Here is a 22980-nt window from a genome sequence, read left to right on the forward strand (position 1 = left end):
CCTAAGGATAGTTTAGGTTTTCTTATTTTCCCTAAGTAAAAATAACTTAGCCACTGAAACCTCTAAAGTCCCTATTGTCTATTTTCTCTTACTATTCTTTTATGTAAAATACTTAAAAGTTCAATAAATACTTTCATAAAGGTTATAGCATTATAGCATAACCTTAAAGCTTTCTATAAGTAAAAATCTCAATTATGTCCTATGGCAAAACAAAAATTTTACAGAGATATTACTGAACATTATTAAGAAAGATTTATCAGAGTAACATTACAGTACATAAAACAACAGCCTACTGGAATGCACAGCAAAAAACTTGACACTATAAAGGGATAATCTGCCAATATTTTCCTTGTCAGCAACGCATGCTATGTATTTCTTATCACAAATAAAATAGAGTTGACTAGAAACTGAATTCTAAAAAATATATTCACTATTTGAGTGTAACAAAAAGAATCTAGAATCTTCAGATGCAAGTTTAATAAATCACATGATTTATTTATGGGATTTCTACATCAGGTTGTGGTTTAAAAGAAGTTATATATGTGTGATATGAAGAGAATGATGTACAATCAATATGAATCTTATTAAATCTCTCTTCTGTGGACTTTCTCCATCTTCCTGCTTAGCAATAAAAGGCATTTTTAGGTTTATATAAACATTATATAAACATTACAATTGCCCTCTTAACAAAAAATTAGTATATAAATAGCACTAGGCATTTAGTAAATAAGTCATAGGCCAATAAGTTCAATTGTGCAGTTGTGAAATGTAATGTGAAAGAGTTTGAAACCTTAAGACTGGGTGATCTGCAGTGTTTCCAACATGTCTTCGACTGCCTTAAGAGAGTATTTGGTTTCCTTCTTACTTCGACCTGCAAACTGTTTTAAAAAAAAATGCAATTAGGTTCAATTTCATGGCAGGTTCAAAATCCACAATCTTACCTTCACTTTGCTAACGAGAGTTAACTTTATCTATTTTATCACTAGCATGAAACCAAATATATTTTCTTCAATAAAACAGAACTTGGGTTTTATTCTTTGCTTTTATTTCCCTTACCTCCAGAGACCTATCTAGAAAAATGTTGTTACAGCCAATGTCAGAGAAATTTTTGCCTGTGCTCTCTTCTAGGATTTTTATGGTTTCAGGTCTCACGTTCAGGTCTTTAATGCATTTTGAGTTTATTTTTCTGTGTGGTGTAAGAAAATGGGCCCATTTCATTCTTTTGCATGTGGCTGACCAGTTTTCCCAACACCATTTTGTTGAAAGGTTTGTGTTTTTCCCATTGTATATTCTTGCCTCTTCTGGTAAAGATTAATTAACTATATAAACATGGATTTGTTTCTGGGCTTTCTATCCTGGTCCACTGATCTATGTGTCTATTTTTGTACCAGTATCATAATGTTTTGATTACTAAAGCTTTGTAATATAACTTGAAATCCAGAATTGTGATACCTCCAGCTTTTTTTTTCTTTTTCAAGATTGCTTTGGCTATTCGGGGTCTTTCATGGTTCCATCCAAATTTAGGATTATTTGTTCTAGTTCTGTGAACAATACTGTTGGTATTTTGATAGGGACTGCATAAATCTGCAGACTGCTTTGGGGCATTATGTACCTTTTAACAATTATTGTTCTCCCAACCCATGAGTATGGAATATCCTTCTATTTTGACTGTATTGTCTTGAATTTCTTTCACCAATGCTCTATATTTGGGGTTTACATTTTCATTAAGTAGTGTGATAACTTACAAAAACATAAATTTGATTTTAAAACTATCCTCTTTTGATGAGAAAACTTTTATGAAATAAAAAGCATAATTTATAAGTGAAATTTATATTTCTGTAGAAATGTGAACCATTTCTACTTCTAAACAAATGTTTACAATTTCAACAAAAGTAAAATGTACGTGTAATTTCTATTTAATATTTTAAAGTTGCACATCTCTAAAATTATTTAAAGTAAGTCACAATCTTTAAAATTTTTCTGTAATTATGAGTTGACAAGATAGGTTTCTGCAGTAAAGAGCTGTCAAATAAAACTCTACGCTACATATTAAAATGATGTGAACATGTTTTAAAATATGCATGTCTAATTTATGAAGTTGTAATTTATTTTATAAAACCAAGCTGGGATTGGATTTTATACTGAAAACAAAATACAATGGATTAAAAATGGTATCTTTGCATATTTAAAAGCAAATTCATGGCATACTAAATATAGTGCACATAATCAGTAAGAAAAACACTGTTGAACATCCCATGATGATTTCAAAATGGGTTTTCTAATTAGACTGACTATTCTCATCATTTATCAGTTTGACTGACTATTACAGATTTACTAAATAACTGTTCCTTATGGGGGTAAGAGAAGGTTTATTATGAAGATATCTATATTCCCTGAGTACCTGGTTAAAGTATTGATTAACTTTTGCTATTAGCAAAATATAGTATTTTCAAAATAACATCTAAGCGCTCAATACATTTTCTAGTGACTGATCTTCCCTTCAAATACCAATGCTGTCTTAAGCACTTAGCAACTGATTTATGATGTGTTCCTTCTCTTTTGTAATTAACTTAATTTGGCAAACTTCTCATGACCTGTTGAGAAAGATTAAGTGATCAAGCACAGGTAAAATCACAGAAGCAAAAGACTTCAGGAATTGGTAACCTGCCTCTGACCTTTCTGGCTACAGGTTAACACTATGATTCTCCTACTTCCTACACCATTAGCTTCTATGGTTGAATCTTGATTTGATAGAGTAAATAAAGGGGATTTCTAGAAGAAATGCCAGGGGAAGAGAAAAGCTTTTCATAAGAATCAAGATCACTTTACCTTTCACAAAACATTACTAATTCAAGGAATTCAGATGCTAAATATATAATTCATAATTATAAAATATGGTAAATAACAACACAACATTTAAAACTCTGCCTTTTCATAATTTTCCAAATGACCGAAGGATGTGGGGTATGTTATTACTATTATCCAGTTGGTAAATTCACTTTCACAAAGACTTACCAAGAACAGAAAGCCCTTTCTTTTACTACTGCCTATCAAAAGTAAACAGGAACGGTCCTAATCAGATACTTAAAGGTCTAATTCTAAGAAAAAGCTTTGATGGTTCTGAGCAAAACAGGATACCACATAGTGACATTTACTCCAATATTTTAATTAGCAAAACAGAATAATGAAAATTTTCTGTAGAGCTGAAGTCATAACCAGAATTTTAAAATACAGTACTTTTCTTGATTTGTTCTTTTTTTTCTCTTTTTATTTATTTATTTATTTATTTTTTCAGCATAACAGTATTCATTGTTTTTGTCTTGATTTGTTCTTAAACATAATAGTAGTAAATATAATCTGCGATTTTTTTAATTAGCGAATTTAAAAAAATCACCTAAGATTGTCAACACTACTGACAACCAGTGCAGTTTAGAATAAACCAAACTTATTTGTGTCAGAAAAAATAAAAGGAAAGTTGGAAATATAAATCACTTCAAATTTTGTCTGACATGCAATTATTTTGTCTATTCCAGAATTATACGGCAATTTAACTGATTAAGCCGGAATCCTATTTTTCCCTCAAATCATGATTTAATTTTCCATTTCCCAAAAGGATAGTAACAGAATCACCTCTGCAATCATAAATAACATATGGATTGCTAGCACAGACAAATTTAACAGTGTACTAAAGAAGCATTTATCTGGAAAATTATTTTGAGTAGGTTCACATTAAAGTTTTTCATGAGCATTAATCAAACTTGCCTGCCTATACTGAACATGCTAAACCAATTACCTAATTGAAGAGCAAGTAGTAGCCATATTCTGTTTCATTATTAAGTAGAAAGAAAGAAGGAAAACCAGTTCTTAAAATCTCATTTTCTCTAATTTACAAATGCTTAGAAAAACATTACAATAAGAAATATTTATAATATACTTTGTACTTGTTCATATGCCTAGACATGAGTCATAAAACTATCAATTAGATCCCAGAGATTTATCTAATTACTAAAATGTCAATCTCTGAAAGTTATACTTTCCACATTAATCACAAATCCTGAATTTTTGTTTTCATACAGTTAGATTTTTACTTAAACAAACTCTTCTTTCATAATTCCCTATGGATCTGAAAGAAAACTCACCAGAAAGCACACTCAAATAATAAAAACTTATTTGTCAAATTCAAAGATCAATAATTTATCCACTGTGATAACTGGGATAAATTGGGCTACAATTTACCTTTGCATAATTTGTGGAAAATAATATGGGTGGACGAAGTACTAGGATAAATAAATTGGAACAGGGAACGGATGAATTTCAGAAACATTATACTGAGTGAAAGAAGCCAGGCACAAAAGAGTACATAACCTATGATCTCATTTATATAAAATTCCAGTACAGGCAAAACTAATTTATAGTGATAAAAATCATATCAGTGCTTGTCTGCAATGTCAGGAAGGGCTGACTACAGAGTGGCAGAAGGGACTTCCTGGAGTGACAGAAATGCTGTACATCTTGAATGGGGTGATGGTGAGAAAGGAGTATATATTTGTCAGAACTCAACTGTGCATTTAAAACCTGTGCACGTTATTGTCTATAAATCATCCCTCAATAAAGCAGATAAAGAGAAAAAGGCAAAAATAAATGAAAACAGAAGGTGGAACTATAGAGCTTTAAAACAGTGTAATAAATTGCCAAATGACCACATATTTCTCTTCCCATTAAGAGGTGAAGTATTACATCCCCTGAATCTGGGCTGACCATGTGACTTGCTTTTGCTCAATGGAAAACTAGCCCTATGTGACACAGAGACTCAAAAAGGAGCTTGCCTGTTTGCTACTCTTGGAACTCTGAGACCACCACATGAGTAAGTCCAAGCTAGGCTGCCAAATGAGAAACACAAAGCCCAGCACTCCAAGCTGACAGACAAAGTCAGATATTTAAGTAAGGCCATCAACCACTAGCATAGTGCAGAAACATAAATAAGCCCAGTTGAGACGAACAGAATTACTCAACTGAGCCCAAGCCAAACAGCATACCTATAGAATCAAACATAAATAAGTTGTTATTTTAACTCACTAAGGTAGCAAAAGTTAACGGATAGAAATATTTATGGAATCTGATTCACAGAAAGAACCCAGAACCTCTACAGAAAAAGCACAGAATATACAAGCTTTAAAAGCACAAAGAAACTTTATTTAAAACCTGTTACTGGTGCCTAAGGGCAAGTAAATTTGGCATGATGGGTTTAGTTGAGGAGTATTGGAGTTGCTATGCAGAAACCTAACAAGACCAACTGAGAGATGTGCTGTCTTCCTGCAGGGGTATCTAAAATGATAGAAACTGGCAAAAGTTCTTTCTTCTATCCTTTCCTATAGAGTCAAGAGAAGATAAATCATATCTTCAGTAAAGATGTGCAAAACATCGCTGTGGACAAAGGAGTTTCTGATGCAAAACTCAAATATTGAGGAGTACCAGTGACACTCTTAGGGCTCCTTTCAAAGAACACTGAGACTTTATAAAATAGAATGGATCTAGTAAGGCAAGATTTAAAAAAAAAAAAGGAACAGCAGGGAGGTAAATGGCAGGGAGGGTACTAAAGAACAGGGTTTAGATCTATGAACAATGACTTAAAATACTAAAATGACAGGTTCATGTCCAGTGATATGGTGCATCTCAAAAGGCAGGGAAGGGTATACTTGTCTTGCCTTGTATTACTGAAGAGACCAGGAGAAAGGAAAACAAAACTAAACTTTGAATTTAGATACTGAATAGAGCTTTAAATCTGAAATGAAGAGAGAAAACAAGTGAGGGTAGACTATCAATCGTTCACATGAGAAAATAACTGAGACTGAAAAACTGCATTTATAGCTGCAGATACATTTATACCTGACATATCTTTAGTGAAAATCATCCCTTAATCCTCAGAAACTTCTACTGTGTCCATCTTGCAGATGAAAGGGTAGGCCCAGAGATAGTATATAATTTATCCAAAATCACATAAATAATAAATGTCAGAATATGATCTCTCCGATATGAGGAATCTGAGAGGCAGGGCGGGTGGTCATGGTGGGTAGGAAGGGAAAAATGAAACAAAGATGGGACCACAGAGGGAGACAAACCACAGAGGGAGACAACCGTAAGAGCCTCTTAATCTCAGGACACAAAGTGAGGGTTGCTGGGCGGTGGAGAGGGGAGGGATAAGATGGCTGGGTTATAGACACTGGGAAGGGTATGTGCTATGGTGAGTGCTGTGAATTGTGTAAGCCTGATGATTCACAGACCTGTACACCCGAAGCAAATATACACTTTATGTTAATAAAAATATATAAATTTTTAAAAAGGAAACTAAATAATAATAATTATAGCAGTAATAATAAATGTCAGAGCCAAACTCTAAACATAGACAATAATGGATCCAGCATTTGTATTTTTCTCTTAACTCCTAAACGGTAATACTAACTTCCACACATGGGACCCATGACAGAATACAGAAATGGACAGAAGCTCTCTAGACAGCTACTTGGGGGGAATATTGACCCTTATTTCTCTTCCTACATGGAAATCAATTCCAAATGAGCTGTAGATCTAAATACAAAAGGTAGAAGGAAAAAACCTCTAAAGATACACAAAATTATCTGTATGACTATGAGTAGCAACTGACCTCTTAAGTAATACAAAAACACATACCATTAAAGAATATAAATGATATTTCACTTCAGAACTTTCATTCATCAATATCATTTGTGAGAAATAGCAAATAAGAAGGTGAAGAAATTTACTGCACATATAACAAAAAGCTCATAATCAGAAAACTAAAAAACAAAATAAAAAGTCATAAACCCGGGGCGCCTGGGTGGCTCAGTGGGTTAAGCCGCTGCCTTCGGCTCAGGTCATGGTATCAGGATCCTGGGATCGAGTCCCGCATCGGGCTCTCTGCTCAGCGGAGAGCCTGCTTCCCTTCCTCTCTCTCTGCCTGCCTCTCTTGTGATTTCTCTCTGTCAAATAAATAAAATCTTAAAAAAAAAAAAAAGTCATAAACCCATTAAAAAGAGACTTCATGAAAGAGATATCCAAATAGCTAATAAACATATGAAAAAGTATTCAATCTCACTGGTCATCAGGGAGATGCAAAATGAAACTACAAGATACTCCATACTCCAGAATGGCTGTAATTATAAAAACTGATAGGACCAAGTATTGATAAAGATGTGGAACTACAAGAACTACCAAACATGGCTGGTGAGACTATAAACAACTAATATGGAAAACAAATTATGACCCAGTATTTCCACTCAAAGGTATACACCCATTAGAAGTACATGTGTACCAAAAGACTACAGCAACATTCAATGTAGTATTTTCAAAATAGTCCCCAACTGAAATATCCCAAATGCCTATCAACAACTGATTAAACTATAGTATGTTCATATAATAAACTATAGTACAACGAAAATGAATGAACTACTGACACAAAGAGGGATATACATAATAGTGAAACAGAGCAGACAAAAATGAATACATACTATGATACCATAATCAAAAATAAGCCAAGACTATGGGATTATCAATCAATACTCTTGAGGTTAACAGAAATAGAAATTACGAGGATTAACTATGAGGGCAGTGGGGTACTATAATGTTTCTATTTCTTGACCTGGATATATTTACCTTGTATAAATCATTAAAATGTACATTTATGACTTGGGTTCTTTTTTCTATGCATGTTGTAATAAAAACTGATTTTAAAAATATATTCATGCCATGTCAAAAAAAGCACTCTCTGACCAGCTGTTTCTCAAAAATAGCTTAAAAAACAAGGATGTAGGGGCGCCTGGGTGGCTCAGTGGGTTGGGCCGCTGCCTTCGGCTCGGGTCATGATCTCAGGGTCCTGGGATCGAGTCCCGCGTCGGGCTCTCTGCTCCGCGGGGAGCCTGCTTCCCTCTCTCTCTCTCTCTGCCTGCCTCTCTGCCTACTTGTGATCTCCTGTCTCTCGCTGTCAAATAAATAAAAATAAAAAAAAAAAAAACAAAACAAAAAAAAACAAGGATGTAGCCTGCAAACTATTACATTAGTTTTTATTATTTATTATAATATTTATTTATTATCCAAGTCTTATCTTTAAATCCCACACACACAAAGAAACACTCTAGACCTATTACGTGTGGAACCCTACTATAATCTATGTTATCTCAAACTAACTGCGTTTGAAGAAGCACAGCCTAGCTGTTTATAAATATTCTGACTTACAATATGCCAACAGAACTAATATCCTCAATTATATAGAATAAAAATACATTAAAGTGACTTTAAATAATATGATCATGTGGATATTAAATTTTTTTAATCTCCCCAACCTTCTCCAATCAGGAGCACAAAAACAAAAGAAACAGTACCAAAAACAAAATAACAGAAAACAAGCCTATAGAGAACATCTTCAAAAAAACTACATTAGAGGTAATCCTCCCAAACCCTGCAATGCGGTTTTTATCACCAAGAGTGACAAGACCTACAAAAGATCAACAGCTATATGATAGGAGTATGTATGGTAGGATGCGCAACCTAATCCTCTACAAGTCACAGAAATGAAAAAAGTATGAACTGATAACTCTGCAAATGGCCCGCAAAACCAGGACAGTCTCAAAGCTCTAAATCAAATACGAAGTTAAACAAGTCTACAACCTCAAAATCTCTAAAATGTCCAGCAAACACCCTCTTTCAGGAGGAAAAACACCTCACAGTGAAGGATAATCATCAGAAACTGAAACCAAATTGAACAGGGCAGAAACACTAGGGGGTAAAAAAGCGAGATTAAAAAAAAAAAAAGTAACAACAAAATGCAACATTTCAAGCTGAGAGCAACACCTCAAAATTCAAGATCTACAGAGATCCAAGAATAGAACAGAAGGCCGAAGACAAAATCTTTCTGAACCAGACTAGTTCTGAGAAAGACTGTGCAGACAGAAAGGTCATATTTAGCTTCTCTATAACAAAACGGAAGCCATAAAAAGACAATCCTATCTCTGACACCCTCACTCCAAAAAAAACCTCCTAATAAAAACTATCTGATTTAAACAAGGAGAACAGCAACAACAAAAAGAGAATACAGATTAACTCCATAAAAAAATCAATACAGAGGGAAAAAGAAAGAAAATAACAAAAAAGATTTGAAAGAAAATGTATGACAGTGTAAAGAGGTGAGAAAGGAAATCCAATAAACATAATTAGAGACATGGGAAAAAAACTTAGGCTATCAAACAAAAAATACTTAACACAAAAGCAACTCTTTGCAGATTGAAATAGGATTAAATTTACATATTAAAGGGGTTTATTGTATATTTGGGAAAACTGACCCAATAACAATCAATAAAACATAATGTAGTAAAACTACTGGATTTTAATGATAAAGAAAAAATCCCTTTGGACATCAAGACAAAAAGTCCAAGTCACTTAGGGAAAGAAAATCAGGACAGAATAAGACTTCTTAACAGCAGTATCTTATCCTAAAACACAATGGAACAGTACATTTAAGATACTTAAGCAAATATAAGCCAAAGATTGTATAAAAAGCCAAAATTATCCCTCAAATATAAAGACTACAGAGACAATTCTATAAACATGAGTATGTAAGAAGATATTGTTTTGCTATGAGCTCTCTGAAGAATCTCCCAGCAACAAGATTAATTACGTGAGATACTCTAATTAATATATAACACACCTGAAATACACTGCACAATTTATTTCTAAAATACACTGCACAATTTGTTTACCTTTTCTGGATTTTTAGAATTACTTTTTATTTGCCAAATGCTGACTACTGAAATTTCCAGATAGTAAGGCTACTTAAGGGATCTAGTAGTAATGGACTGCTTTTGAAAAAGAAAAAAGTAAGTGATCCTACAGGTTAGTTCTACACAGTTAAAATACATTAGATTAAGACCCAAAGGAATAAAAGTTCAATGACAGACATTTGGCTTTGTTAATTTGCTGAAACAAAAACAATTAAGAAATATATTAACTAACCTATATAATATAAAACTATCAATACTGACCTGATAAGCTCTGTTTATTTGACTAGCTGCCCAACTAGCATATTTCATGTTGTCCTTTTTTGTTTTTGCACTTGCTTTTGGATTAGAAGCAATATGACTCGCCGACTAAAAACAAAAAAGAAACATCAAAAACAAAATTCCTTTTTTCTAGCCAAGATAATAAAAAAATAAAAAAATAAAAAATAAAAAACATGTAAGGGTCATATCTGCAACGGGATAACAAAGAATACCAAAACAACTTTAAAAACAAAGTGGAATGAAATTAGTGTTTAAAAATGAAAACATAGTTTAAAACATAAAGTGACAAAAAGAGAAAGAGCATCTTAAATACCTAAATTAATTTTATTAGTTATCTACCACAACTCTTAAAGGTAAAATTAAATACTGAGAATATCACTTAAATACTATAGGATATTAAAGGTCATTATTATTTTTTATTATTATTATTTCTAGTTCTTTATTACTGTATTGCTCCAGCTTTCCAATGTCAGAATTATAGAACTGCTGAATATTAATGTAAGAAGGAATCTCAAAAATAATTTGGTGCATCTTCTGACATTAACAGGTGAAAAAAAATTTAAGTCCATTAGGAGTGATCTGACTTGACCAAATCAAGTTATTGAGAGCTTTAAAAATAGAAAGAGATCCTCACTTCCAATCTAGTTCTCTTTTCACTTTACCAAGAGTTTCCATACTACATTCCACAGCACCAGTTAGAATCATGGCAATTTGATAGATCCATCCTCTCCTTTTAAAAAATGTACTTAAACAAGGGATTGTTAATCTAGGACCCATGAAAGAATCTGTAACCCACCAAAATTATATACTAATTTTTAAGCATATATTGTATTTCTGGGGAGAGGAAGATCTTTTATCTTGCATTTAAATATATCTTACTCTTAAGAGGATTCATCCGTGTCATTTAAAAAAAAAAAAAATCAAGTCTTTCTTTTATACCTAGCCTGTGTTACAGGTTCTTTCCCACTCCTTTCTCCTCTGGCAATGAGGAATTTAGGAACTTACCGGCAAAATCTAATTTTTACAAGTCTATGTCTTTAATGTCACCTTTTTGGTATGAATTTTAGCAAATGAAGTAATTAAGAGAATGACTGGAATCAACCAACTGAGTTGATATCCCAGCTCAATCACTTAGTAAGTCTGTGTTCATCTTTTGACAAATTAACTCTGTGTCTTAGGTTCACTTTCTGTGAAATGGTAGTAGTAACAGCAACTTCTCAAATAGCTGATATAAGAATTTAATGATTTAAAATAAAAATAGAGTTCAAAACAATGACTAGCACATAAAGTGTTATGTATAAACTATCAATACTAATCTACTGTTACTCATTTTTTTAATTAGTCTTTCATTTATTTAGTAAAAAGAGACAACATCACTACTATACCACACTTCCAACCTACTACAATTGGCACTGGTAGATCCAGGAAAATTTTTGAAATTCCTCTGAACTATTTTCTAATCACATTTTGCCATTCCTTCCCTAAAAATTATTTCATTTATATTTCTTCCTGCTTCTATTTTTACAGTCAATTCTTTTTCAGTGAGCCTCAACAAGATATTTATCACAAAGTCCTTGAAAAGACCAGAATAAATTAAAATTTCAAAGAATGAGTCTATTAAAAAAAAGTTTTCTGACTCTAGGAAGGGGCTCATTCTATGTATATTTTAAAGCTCAGCAAATTCTTCCTCTTTTTCCCATAGCCCTTGTTAATTGACTTTTCTAAGCTCATCATTTGGCATACATAAACCACAGAAATATTTAATTACACACTTCCCACAATTTCCAAGCTCTTTTTTGTACCATAGAAAAATTTTAATTTGAAAGTAGAGATTTTTTTTGCTAATGTCTTTTATTGCATAATTTAAAACTATGTCATACAATTATAATTTAAGGTAAGAAATACATATTGGGGGGCGCCTGGGTGGCTCAGTGGATTAAGCCGCTGCCTTCGGCTCAGGTCATGATCTCAGGGTCCTGGGATCGAGCCCCGCATCGGGCTCTCTGCTCCGCAGGGAGCCTGCTTCCTCCTCTCTCTCGCTGCCTGCCTCTCTGCCTACTTGTGATCTCTCTCTCTCTCTCTCTCTGTCAAATAAATAAATAAATAAATAAATCTTTAAAAAAAAAAAAAAAAAAAAAGAAATACATATTGGGCATAAACCCAAGAATATGAAAACAATTAAGATACATAATATGGTTTTGTATATGTTAGTATTTCATAAAAAAGCAGACTTAAATTCTGATAGCATAGAAGATATTTTAAATAATAAATAATAAAATAATTAATAATAAAATAATAAAATGTCAAATAGGATGTATTAACATTTAAAGATAAAACTGCCTTACAACCTCTTGCTCATTTTTAACTAGAGGAAAAAAATATGCTTACCAACAAAATACAAACAAGAGGGAAGAGGGTGGGATATTTAATGGACTTTAAATGACAGAATTCATAAAATAACATTAAACATGTACCTCTACTCACCATGTAAAGCCCAAACAAAGCTCTCATATTTCTGTTGTTCAGTTTCAGTGCCTGTGCAAAATACTTTCTTGAAAGTTCAAGGTTTTCAAGTCCACCTTGGGTATATTTAACCTGTTAAAAATTGCAGAGTGCTGAAACCTATTTATTTTACTACTTTGAAATACAGCACGTTTCATCATACCAAAGGCATTAGTAATTGAAACAGATACTCTGTAAACAAATGCAAGATGTTAAAAGAATTCATCTTAAAATTATAAAAGCTAAATTTTAAAGCATAACCTCCCTGAAAAACCTATTCTATGAACATTAAGATCACAGAGTATTTTTTAAAACAAAATACTATCAATAAGAAAAACAATATAATTTCTTTTCAGCTGCCTTGGTAATACCTCACAATTTAATATTTTCTATTAGTAGCATTCTAAATCTATACTTATATACACTGAGTTGCCCTTTACTAGTTACCTTGACATTTATTATTAATGAAATGCTTCCAACCTTAGAGCCTTCAATTGTATTACAATTCTTAATAGTAAGATAAATACTCCCTACTTCCAAAAATATTGATCTTAGTATGAATGTCCTAGAATATAGATTTAAAAATCGCAATCACTGTAATGTCTCAAAAGTCATTAAATGGTAACAACTGTGGCATCATTAGTTCTTAACTAGAAAAGAAAATACACAATTAAAAATACAAAGAATTTCACTGTTTTATGTAAGCGCTTTTATTTGTAAAGCCATATTCCCATTATATTAAAAATGTAAAGCTCTTAGACCTACAGTTTTCATCAGATGTCTTACATACTTCAATACGTGCCTTACTTAAAGACGTATTCTTAGTTCCAAAATAATACCTAACACCAACAAAAATAAAATCATGTACACCTGTTGTTTTTGAAAGCACTTACTTCAGCATACTGCTGACAGTATAAGTGGTTGTGTGGATTAGTCATCATTAGCTCCTCTAAACAGAAGGCTGCTTTAGCATAGCTGAAAAATATGAAGAGGAGAAATCAATTTTAAAAGTCATACATATCATCTTAGCTAAAACAAAAATGATTAAAAATAATTTAAAACATTGCTTGAAAATAATTTTAAAACAATTTTAGTGACATTACACATTTTATTCACAAAATTTAATTTAAACAGCTTCATTAATAAAATACTTGCTATGCTGAATTCTTAAATACAAATAACAAAGGCTTAAATTTTAAAGCAGCCTGTGAACAATCAGTAGATACTACATTCTTAAAACTGGGTCACTATTATGACATCCAAACATTATTCACAACACAGGCTTCACAAGCTTGGATCAGGTTACATATAAAATAACTTAAAGTCCACTGATTGCCGAATAAAATATTCAAATAACTAAAGCATAAAGAGGAAATAAACATTTTAAGTACCATCTATTCACAAAAATCCTTTACTGACACCTATTTACCAATATATTCTATTATAAAGACCTTTCATTACTTAATATGAAATTCTAATGAAGTTATAAATTTTTAAACCCATGAAAAATAGATCAAGTTAGTGGTTTTGATATGCACTCTACTAATATTTCATCATGTTAAAGAAACAAACATCCTGCTAAAAATCTGAGGAGAGGACTGCTACAAAGGGCTCTGGAAAAATGGTTTTACACCACATGAATGTAATTTCCCTCAATGTATAAGTTTAAAGCAATGTGAATATCATCACTGTTTTTAGGATATCCTAAAGAACACAGGTATTGTAAAATTTATTCCTAGTGAAAGGTGATGACAGTACCCAACAGAAAAAGGCTACCTACAGTTATTTTTGGCATCTGTCACCAATATACAAAGCTACCTATCTTTACACTACGTCTGATATACTTTTCAAAATATACATGCTGCAGTTTCACATACGTATACAAAATAATAGCTAACTTGTATTATGTGCTCATTATGTATCATAAACTTCTCTAGATGTATTATATGTATTAATTCATTTAATTCTACCAAAACCCTGAGAAGTAGGAAATTATCACCATTTTAGGTTGGTAAGGCAAAGAGATGCAAACTGAAACCTAGGTTGTGCCACTCCAAACAGCCTACTCTTAACCACTATGCATAGTGCCTCCATGCACGATACACAGTGAAAACCGTGGTGATGATGTAGTGATGAAGAGGTCAATGGTAACATAAAACCAGGTACAACAATCAAACCCCAAGGGCCAGAGAAACCAAAAACACCCTCTAGATTACCAAAAGTCATAGCATTTTAGATTTATATATATATACTGTTATCAAGGATCATACAGCTATTTAGCCTTTTTCATTTTTATACCCCAAAGCTAGCAGTGGTTCCTGACATGTGATAGGTATAAAATAAATGACTTAACAAATGACTGAATAAATGTTTAGAACAAAAGTATTATAACAAAAGTATTATATTTATCATTCTGTAAGAAAGCGGTCTCTACTTTAAACACTCAATTTTAAAAAGACAGTTCCTTCTAAATAATTTCATTTTACTAAGATGACACAAAAATTCATATTAAGGCAATGAATAAATGTTCTTACAGACTTAAAAGGGCTGAGCACAACTGTGACTGGTTTTTATACAACATAAAGTAGGATAAAAAAGGCAGGTATGAGTTTCTACTGAAAAATAAATGTCAAAAGTATTTTTCTCAGAAATTATTTAGTATCACATACAGAAGAGGATTCCTTCCCCCAATTTTACAAAGTCTAAAATCAAACTAATTTTGTGGATAAAGTATAGAATCAAATACATTTAGAGCTAAAAGGAGCAGAAGACGATCCAATACAATTTTCTCAAGAGAGGTTCATGCAAGAGCATTTAAATCATATGTAAAGTGACCTGAGTGACCATCTTCTCAATTCTCCCCAAAATGCTACATAGCCCATCGCATTCCAAATACATAAAAAAGTTAATTCATCACATACAGTGACTCAATGATTGGAGAATTAAAATTATTTGAATCTACTTAAAATAACTACTAGTATTAGTATGTTAGTCAATAACTAAAGAAAGTTTCAAAGTTCTGTTCTTCACAAAACATTTGTATAGGTTACATATCTATCCCTACATTGCTTTTATCAACAGTATGATTTTTCCTTATAGGATTTTGATAATTCTATTTGGTATTGAATTTCATAATAAGGCTGGACCTACAAAAAGGAACCACAGTCAGTCATTATTAATTTATATTAATAATGCCCTTCCTAACATCTAGTTTTAACTGTAAGTAAAGTAAAACAAAATTATTTAGAACAAGTAAAATGTCTTAATATGGTCAACTACTACGATACGTATCACTGCAGTCACTAAATAGAAACTAGAATTTATAAATCAGAAGCAAATTTAAATAAAGGAAACTTAAAGATATTTAAAAAAAAGCACATGGCAGAATTCTATATTTTCTTTAATCTCTGTAAGGACAATGAACAGGCTTATATGAACATTCTACTTTGGAAATTTATCTGGAGTAAAAATTCTAGATCTATAGTAGCAATGCTGCCTGTGATCTATTATATTTAAAAGCTTACTTCTATTTGTTTCTATGCAAAAAGAATGCCAAAATTGATAAATATATCTTGCAACTCCGAAATTGCTACAATTTGCCACTGTGCCCACAAAACTGACATCCCACAGTAACTTGCCTTCTCCACCAAAAACAAACAGTAAAACGAAAAAAAACCCTACCTACTACAATGACTTGCCAAAATAGGTTAAATGAATTAAATGAACAGATTCTGATTTTCATATAGTTTCCAAAAATCTGGAGATCTTTATTTCCACTCACCCTAAACCTGGATATTCCCTCTGTGTTCGAAAAAATAAATGGTCATTTTGTAAATAACTAGCTTCAAAACCAAAAAGAGTTCCGTGATACAAGATAAAAGGGGAGGATGAACACAATTATCATTTCCCCTAAAAGGAAATTACTTTTCAGGTGCTTTTCTGTCTTTGTATTTCTTGGTTCCTTGGGATTTTTCAGTTCATTCCTCTTAAGTATACATTCAACTCTATCTCAGTGAACTGTTTAGTGACTCAAAATAAAGCAAAACTGAATGTAGCCATTACAAGGTGAAGCAAATAATAAATTTAATTATAGCCTAAAAATAAAGTACAGCCTATTTCAGAATTAAATACAGAACTATAAGAAACATATGCAAAAAAATAAAACTGAGAAAGAAAAAAGAAAACAGAGGTGATATATTTATGTAGTTCTTAGAGGACATAAAGCAATAAAAACTGATATATCTGACCATATAAAAATATGAAGTTTCTATAAGTTAAAAACTCAATATTAAAAAGATATATAACAAGGATATATTCTTGACAAAGTTTCATATCACTTATATAAAAAGCTATTAAAAATTTTTACAAAGTTGTAATCAATTTTCACCTATCAAAACTTACAAAGACTAAAAAAAAGAATGATAGCACCCAGTGTGAAAGGTATGCTAATAATTGCAGATGTGAGAGGAAAGTGATACTACCTTTCCAGTGAAGAACTAGGAATGATTTATCAAAATCACTAAAAATGTGTATATCATTTTATCAAATAATTCTACTTCTAAGAATCTAGTCCAAGGAAATAAAACAATTTATACAGACTTATAGTAAAAATGAAAAAAGAAAAAAAAAAAACAAGCTTTCTATTCTCCTAGGAAACTGATTAAGAATTACTAGAGTACATTAATAAGATGGAATAATATAAAGCCATTAAAATCACACTGAAATATTTACTGTGATAGGGAATGTGTGTCAAAACATAGTGAAAACCATAAGCTATAAAAATCATTCTATCTTAGGTTTCTGTTTCAAGAAGTACTGAAGAAAAAAAATACAAATTGTAGATAAGTTAAGATGATGCAACTATACTAGATATGGTCTTTATACTCTTTACTGTGTTTTCCAGATTATCATTAGGTATTTCTTTAATTAAAAAATTCCTTGATTAATCTAAAATGCTTTTAAAGCTTTTAATCACAACATCTTCAAAAGGTATAAAACCCTTTAAGTAACTGTCATCTGTTTTAGGGACAAAATAAAACTACTGTTAATTGTTTCATGCACTCCAAAAATTCAGTTTCATGTTATTTAAATTATATACTGTATACTTTACAAATGTTGACTTTAAAGCTATGAAAAATAGAATACCTGAAATTAACATAGGACTGTATGTTAACTACACCAGAATAAAAATGAAAATAAATTTTGCAAAAAGGCTATGAAAAATGGAAACATTACCATTTAAGCCAAATGCACTACCCTTTGAATTGAATTTCATAATAAGGCTGGACCTACAAAAAGGTCTCTTATGTATGTGTCACATACATAAGAGAACCCTGAGTACATTTACATATGTGATCATATAAGCAGACAAACATCTATATGAACATGATTCAGGAAATAATTTCGTAATGGAAAAAAAAAAGATTTTGACAGCCAGAGCACAGAAGAGAACTGAAGAATGGTTCCCAGAAGACAGTACACGTTCATTAAATCACAGCTATTACTTTTATTACTTCAGGTTTTACTAGAAATATGCAGATAACTACCTTAATTCTCCATTTCACGTTACACATAAAGCCCTGGGCAAAGGTAAGACATAGTGTCTTCATTCTATTTTATTTCCTGTGTCAGCTATTTGTAGTATGAGAAAGACGTTAACTATTCATACACAGTAAGAATATGCACATAAGAATCTGATTCTATTCCCTCAGAAAGAAGAAACGAAACAATGTGATATACTTCAGATCAGAAGAACCAAGGGAAAAAAGAAAAAAATCCTGCCTGTAGATGGAGTTTAGCATTAATGCTGCACTATTAGAAAACTTGCACTAAGACAAGGCTAATCCTCTCACACTGGGATTTCCTCCTGTCACTGCATCAATAAAAAAGCTAACAAAAACATTAAATATCCAATAAGCAAGTTCCTACAGCATTCAACATTCTTGATTATTCTTGGTCTTTTGCCCAGGCAACAGAATGCTTCTACTTTGGAAGAGTTGATTCTCTTAATACTAAGGCTAATAAATGCATACAATTGACAGAATTTTTAAAACAGCAGGGAGTATAATACTCTTTGTATATTAGAACAATTTAGACTCTAAAAATTCACAATTTTGAATCACTAAAAATAGCCATATCTATTTTTCTAATGCAGGCCTTTCTAATCCCAAAGAATCCATCTGTATTTGGAAAGAAAAATTTGTTTCTCAAACAAAACTAAATTGCAAAACACAAATGACCTAATTAAAGGAATTCACATATTATAACCAACCAATAAACTGATGATTTATTTTCATTCATTTATTTTGTTCATTTAAAATGACAGATTCATAGCGTCTCTCCAATCTTTCAGAAACTATGTCTTCTGAACTTATATAATAGTGATAAAAACTGCACTCCTAATAAAATTTACAACTTACTCATGTTCATTGATATAAAGTTCTGCAAGTTCATGCCAGGCTTCTTGGTCCCCAACAAATCTGGTGAGAGGAAAGGGGGAAAAAAAAGTGTGTAGATATTCTGTAAATGAACAGCATGGAGGCAAAAAGGAAAATCAAATGCAAATTCCATTTTAATTAAAAAAGATTTATCAGAATAACAAAACACAATCCTCTTGTAAGACACTCACTGTTCCAGATACTCATTCAGTTCCCGAATGGCCTCCACATTTTTCCCCTGGGCTTTTCGAATGGCAATCTTACGCTTTCTTGCAGCCTATGGGTTGACATTAATAAAGGATTAGGCCCTCACGATTCCCTGGGTTTTTGTAAAGAAGGTAATTTGACTGTGCAAATTATTATCTCAACGCCAGTGAAATTCCATTGTAGAACTACTGCTTAGTGGGAGTTTATAAACATACCCCATGACATCCCACTGGGGAATTCAAACATTCCTTTAACAATCACATATGCTTTACTTTTGATGTACACAATGTATGCATCATTTCATTCAAATAAATAACCATCCAGATTCTGATAATTACAAGTCAGCAGGGAATCCTAATCTTTACCCAGCCTGAAGTCCTTTACTCTGTCTCATTCATAAGATTTGTATGTTAAGAGATAGAGGGATAGTGGAGATTAGGGGTAAAAAAAAAAAATCTCATCATAGCCACTTGAATGTCATTATAAAATCTAGCTCCTGATAACTTTTTTCAGTTTTGAGAGAAAAATCTACCTGTAAGCTTTTCAAGAATAATACTGGACCTGAAAAAAAAAATTTATAAAGAGACAAAACACTTAAACTTATATTTTAAAGTTTTTAAAATGATAAATACAAATATCAGTGTCATTTATTTATACATTCATCAAATATGTACTGAACATCTGTTTGACAGGTACTGTGCAAAACAATGAAAATATCAGGATAAAAAAAGAACAGATAATTTCTCATGAGAAGCTCTGTAGAAAAAGACACATCAAATAAAAAGACAATGATAGAGATATCTAGGGTGTCAAAGCAACACGGAGGAGAGTCTAATACAGGCTGTATCAGAATGGAGGAGGTGTAAGGGCTGGAAGCAAAGAGGGCCCTAGATATGACACCTGTACTGAAACAGAAAGAACAAGGAGACATTAAAAAAACAAAAGAGGGGACTGTGTGAAGGAAAGGGCATTAATGGAGGAACACTGAACAAAGGCAAAGAAGACAGCAACAGTGTGTTATCAAGACTATCCACTTCAGGCTGGAGGGCTGGAGTTAACAGACTGGAGGGCACCGTATCAATTATTAAATTTGTATCTCTTTCATCTCTGTTTAATTCAGTGCAGATAGCTAAGCAATAAAACAAAAAAAGCTATAGCCAAGTTAAGTTTATTAATTATGAACATGGTTGTTATTATTTTATATAATACCCACTTCACGAAATGCAGACAAGGGAAGTAAAATGAATGGGGCCTCTTTAGCCAAACGGAACTACCTGTCATGGGTGAAAAGGGTGGGGGTTTTGCTCTGAAGAAGTGAAAGTCAAAAAATTAAGAGAGAATCAAGAGACTCCCAATAAACAAGACCAAGAATGGTATTTATAACAAGAATAACAACATTTTGGCAATAAAAAATGAAACGTGTTAAAAATGTATATCCTTGATTATTCGGCTCATGCCAAAGGCCTAACACAATGCCTGCCAAATGGTAGGTACTCAAACATTTTTGGATTAATTTCACTATGTATAACAATGAAAGGGCCATAATAAATGTACTACTAAAAAGCCTCAAGAATTCAAAAAGTAAAAGAAAAGCTCCAAAAGTAACTCAATCCTAAAGACTTTAAAAAGAATATTGGATTTCAAATGAGAGCCTTCTCCCAAGTCCTTCTGAAAACAGGTGGACAAATTAACATATAATTTCAATTAAATACAATAAATATAATATAAATTAAACATATGACACAACATAAATTAAGAAACTAATTTCTTTTGGATATATCATATCTAATTTTACCAATCCAATATCATCTGAAGTGTATTTGACTCTTTATTCCTTTCATTTATGATAATACTACTACTTCTTCTATAGACAATATGGTACAACAGAGTCCACATTTTAAAATAAAAAAGACAAGAAACAAATCCCAACTCTTGGCACTTACCAGCTTTCTAACCAAAGGCGAAAATACTACCGCATCTGATATAAGAACCAATTTTTATTTATCATGATAATTTTAAATGAGCATTAAGCAGGGATTTCATTTCTGGCCAAGATGGGATCAAATTTACCCCACTGCCTAAACCAATGAAAGAATTAGATTAAGTATCTGAAATAATATTTAAGGCACAGGACAATAGGCAACACAGAACAGTGATCCCTGAGAGGCTGGAAGCAAATGAGGTGAGTTCTATTTTTATTGCCCTGGCTCACTGCTCTGAGAGAGTTTCAGGGGTCCTGTACAAGAAGAAAAAATCAGGTTGAGTTCAGTGAACTCTGTGAGTTGAGGAAAAGGAGCTCAGAGCCAGGAAGATCAAAGGCTAGAGTTTGTAGACACAGCATGAGAGAAGAAAGAAGACAGAATAAAAACTCTAGATTCCCCTTGAATCTCAAGGGCTCCCCTTGATTACTCAGCTTTGTATTGATCAGTGCATGTGTGCGAAAAAAACTACCAAAGCCAAGGAAAGAACCACCAGAAAGGTTTAAGCGAAAGTGTGTGGAGCTCACACAGGGCTCGGAATTGTGCCTCTTCCTACCAATCAGACTGGAAAATGCCATGATTCCTGTGGCACTGGCTAGAGTATCCAGAAGGATGTAATGGGGGAATAACTAGCTAGCCCTATAAGCACTTTCTGGACCTCTTTAACAGAGACCTAAAAGGATCAAATTGTTTTGTTTTGTTTTGTTTAAGATTTTACTTATTTATTTGACAGATATCACAAGTAGGCAGAGAAGCAGGCAGAGAGAGAGGAAGGGAAGCAGGCTCCTTGCTGAGCAGAGAGCCCAATGCAGGCTCGATCCCAGGACCCTGGGATCATGACCTGAGCCGAATACAGAGGCCTTAACCCACTGAGCCACCCAGGTGCCCCTCAAGTAACTTAATTAACACCCCACAAGAAAGCTCAAGAACATCTTTTGGGAATATAAAAATGAAGAGGAGAAAAGTAAATTTTTGAAGATGACAGTTTTGTTCACTCTCTTGACTCTGATGATGGTGTCACAGGTGCATCCAAACATAAAACTTAGCAAATTGCACACCCTACTTAAATATATGCAGTCTATTCTATATCAATTATTTATCATAATAGCTTTAAAATAGTATTAATTGGACTAAATGTTAAAGAGAGTCTTGAACATTTATTAATTTCTATTTATTTCTTTCTTACAGTTTTTTTCCTGTTAAAATATGCCAATGTTCTGAATTTTTCTAAATGTCTTGTTTGGATCAAACTTTGCAAATGTCAGTTTAAGTCTTAAAAATGAAAACTGTTTCACATTTTATAAGTGATTTTAATAACAGAGTTAGAGGGACGCCTGGGTGGCTCAGTTGGTTAAGCGGCTGCCTTCGGCTCAGGTCATGATCCCAGCGTCCTGGGATCGAGTCCCACATTGGGCTCTGTGCTCAGCGGGGAGCCTGCTTCTCTCTCTGTCTCTGCCTGCCACTCTGTCTGCCTGTGCTCGCTCTCACTCTCTCTCTCTCTGACAAATAAATAAATAAAATCTTTAAAAAAAAAATAACAGAGTTAGAATTCCTATTATAAAATATAAAATATTAATGCCACAAAAAAATCATCAAACTTGCTACATGCCTTCTGTAATATTATGTACAATGGGGCTAGCCAGCAATTCTTCCTGAAACGCTGGTCATATCTTAAAAAATAAACTACATGGTTGGTGGGGGGAAGGGTTACTACTTAGGAAAGGATTAAAGGATTAAGGTCTACCAGCAAAATACAAACTACATCTCTCCCTCCTGCAGATGCTGGTA

General features: G+C 32.6%; 1 protein-coding gene across 1 annotated transcript in view; it reads right to left on the reverse strand.

Moving 5' to 3' along the window:
• Positions 1–468: 468 nt before the first annotated feature.
• Positions 469–22980, reverse strand: part of EMC2 (ER membrane protein complex subunit 2) — a 43129-nt gene continuing 20617 nt past the window's right edge. Inside the window, exons 6-11 of the mRNA XM_046025470.1 lie at positions 19198–19283; positions 18989–19048; positions 13463–13544; positions 12552–12662; positions 10050–10154; positions 469–878 (exon numbers count right to left, since the gene is read on the reverse strand). Of these exons, the coding sequence (XP_045881426.1) occupies positions 792–878; positions 10050–10154; positions 12552–12662; positions 13463–13544; positions 18989–19048; positions 19198–19283 (531 nt within the window). The 3' untranslated portion in view covers positions 469–791. The remainder of the gene's footprint in view (positions 879–10049; positions 10155–12551; positions 12663–13462; positions 13545–18988; positions 19049–19197; positions 19284–22980) is intronic.

Source organism: Meles meles, chromosome 1, assembly GCF_922984935.1.
Source record: "Meles meles chromosome 1, mMelMel3.1 paternal haplotype, whole genome shotgun sequence".
Lineage (NCBI taxonomy): Eukaryota > Metazoa > Chordata > Mammalia > Carnivora > Mustelidae > Meles > Meles meles.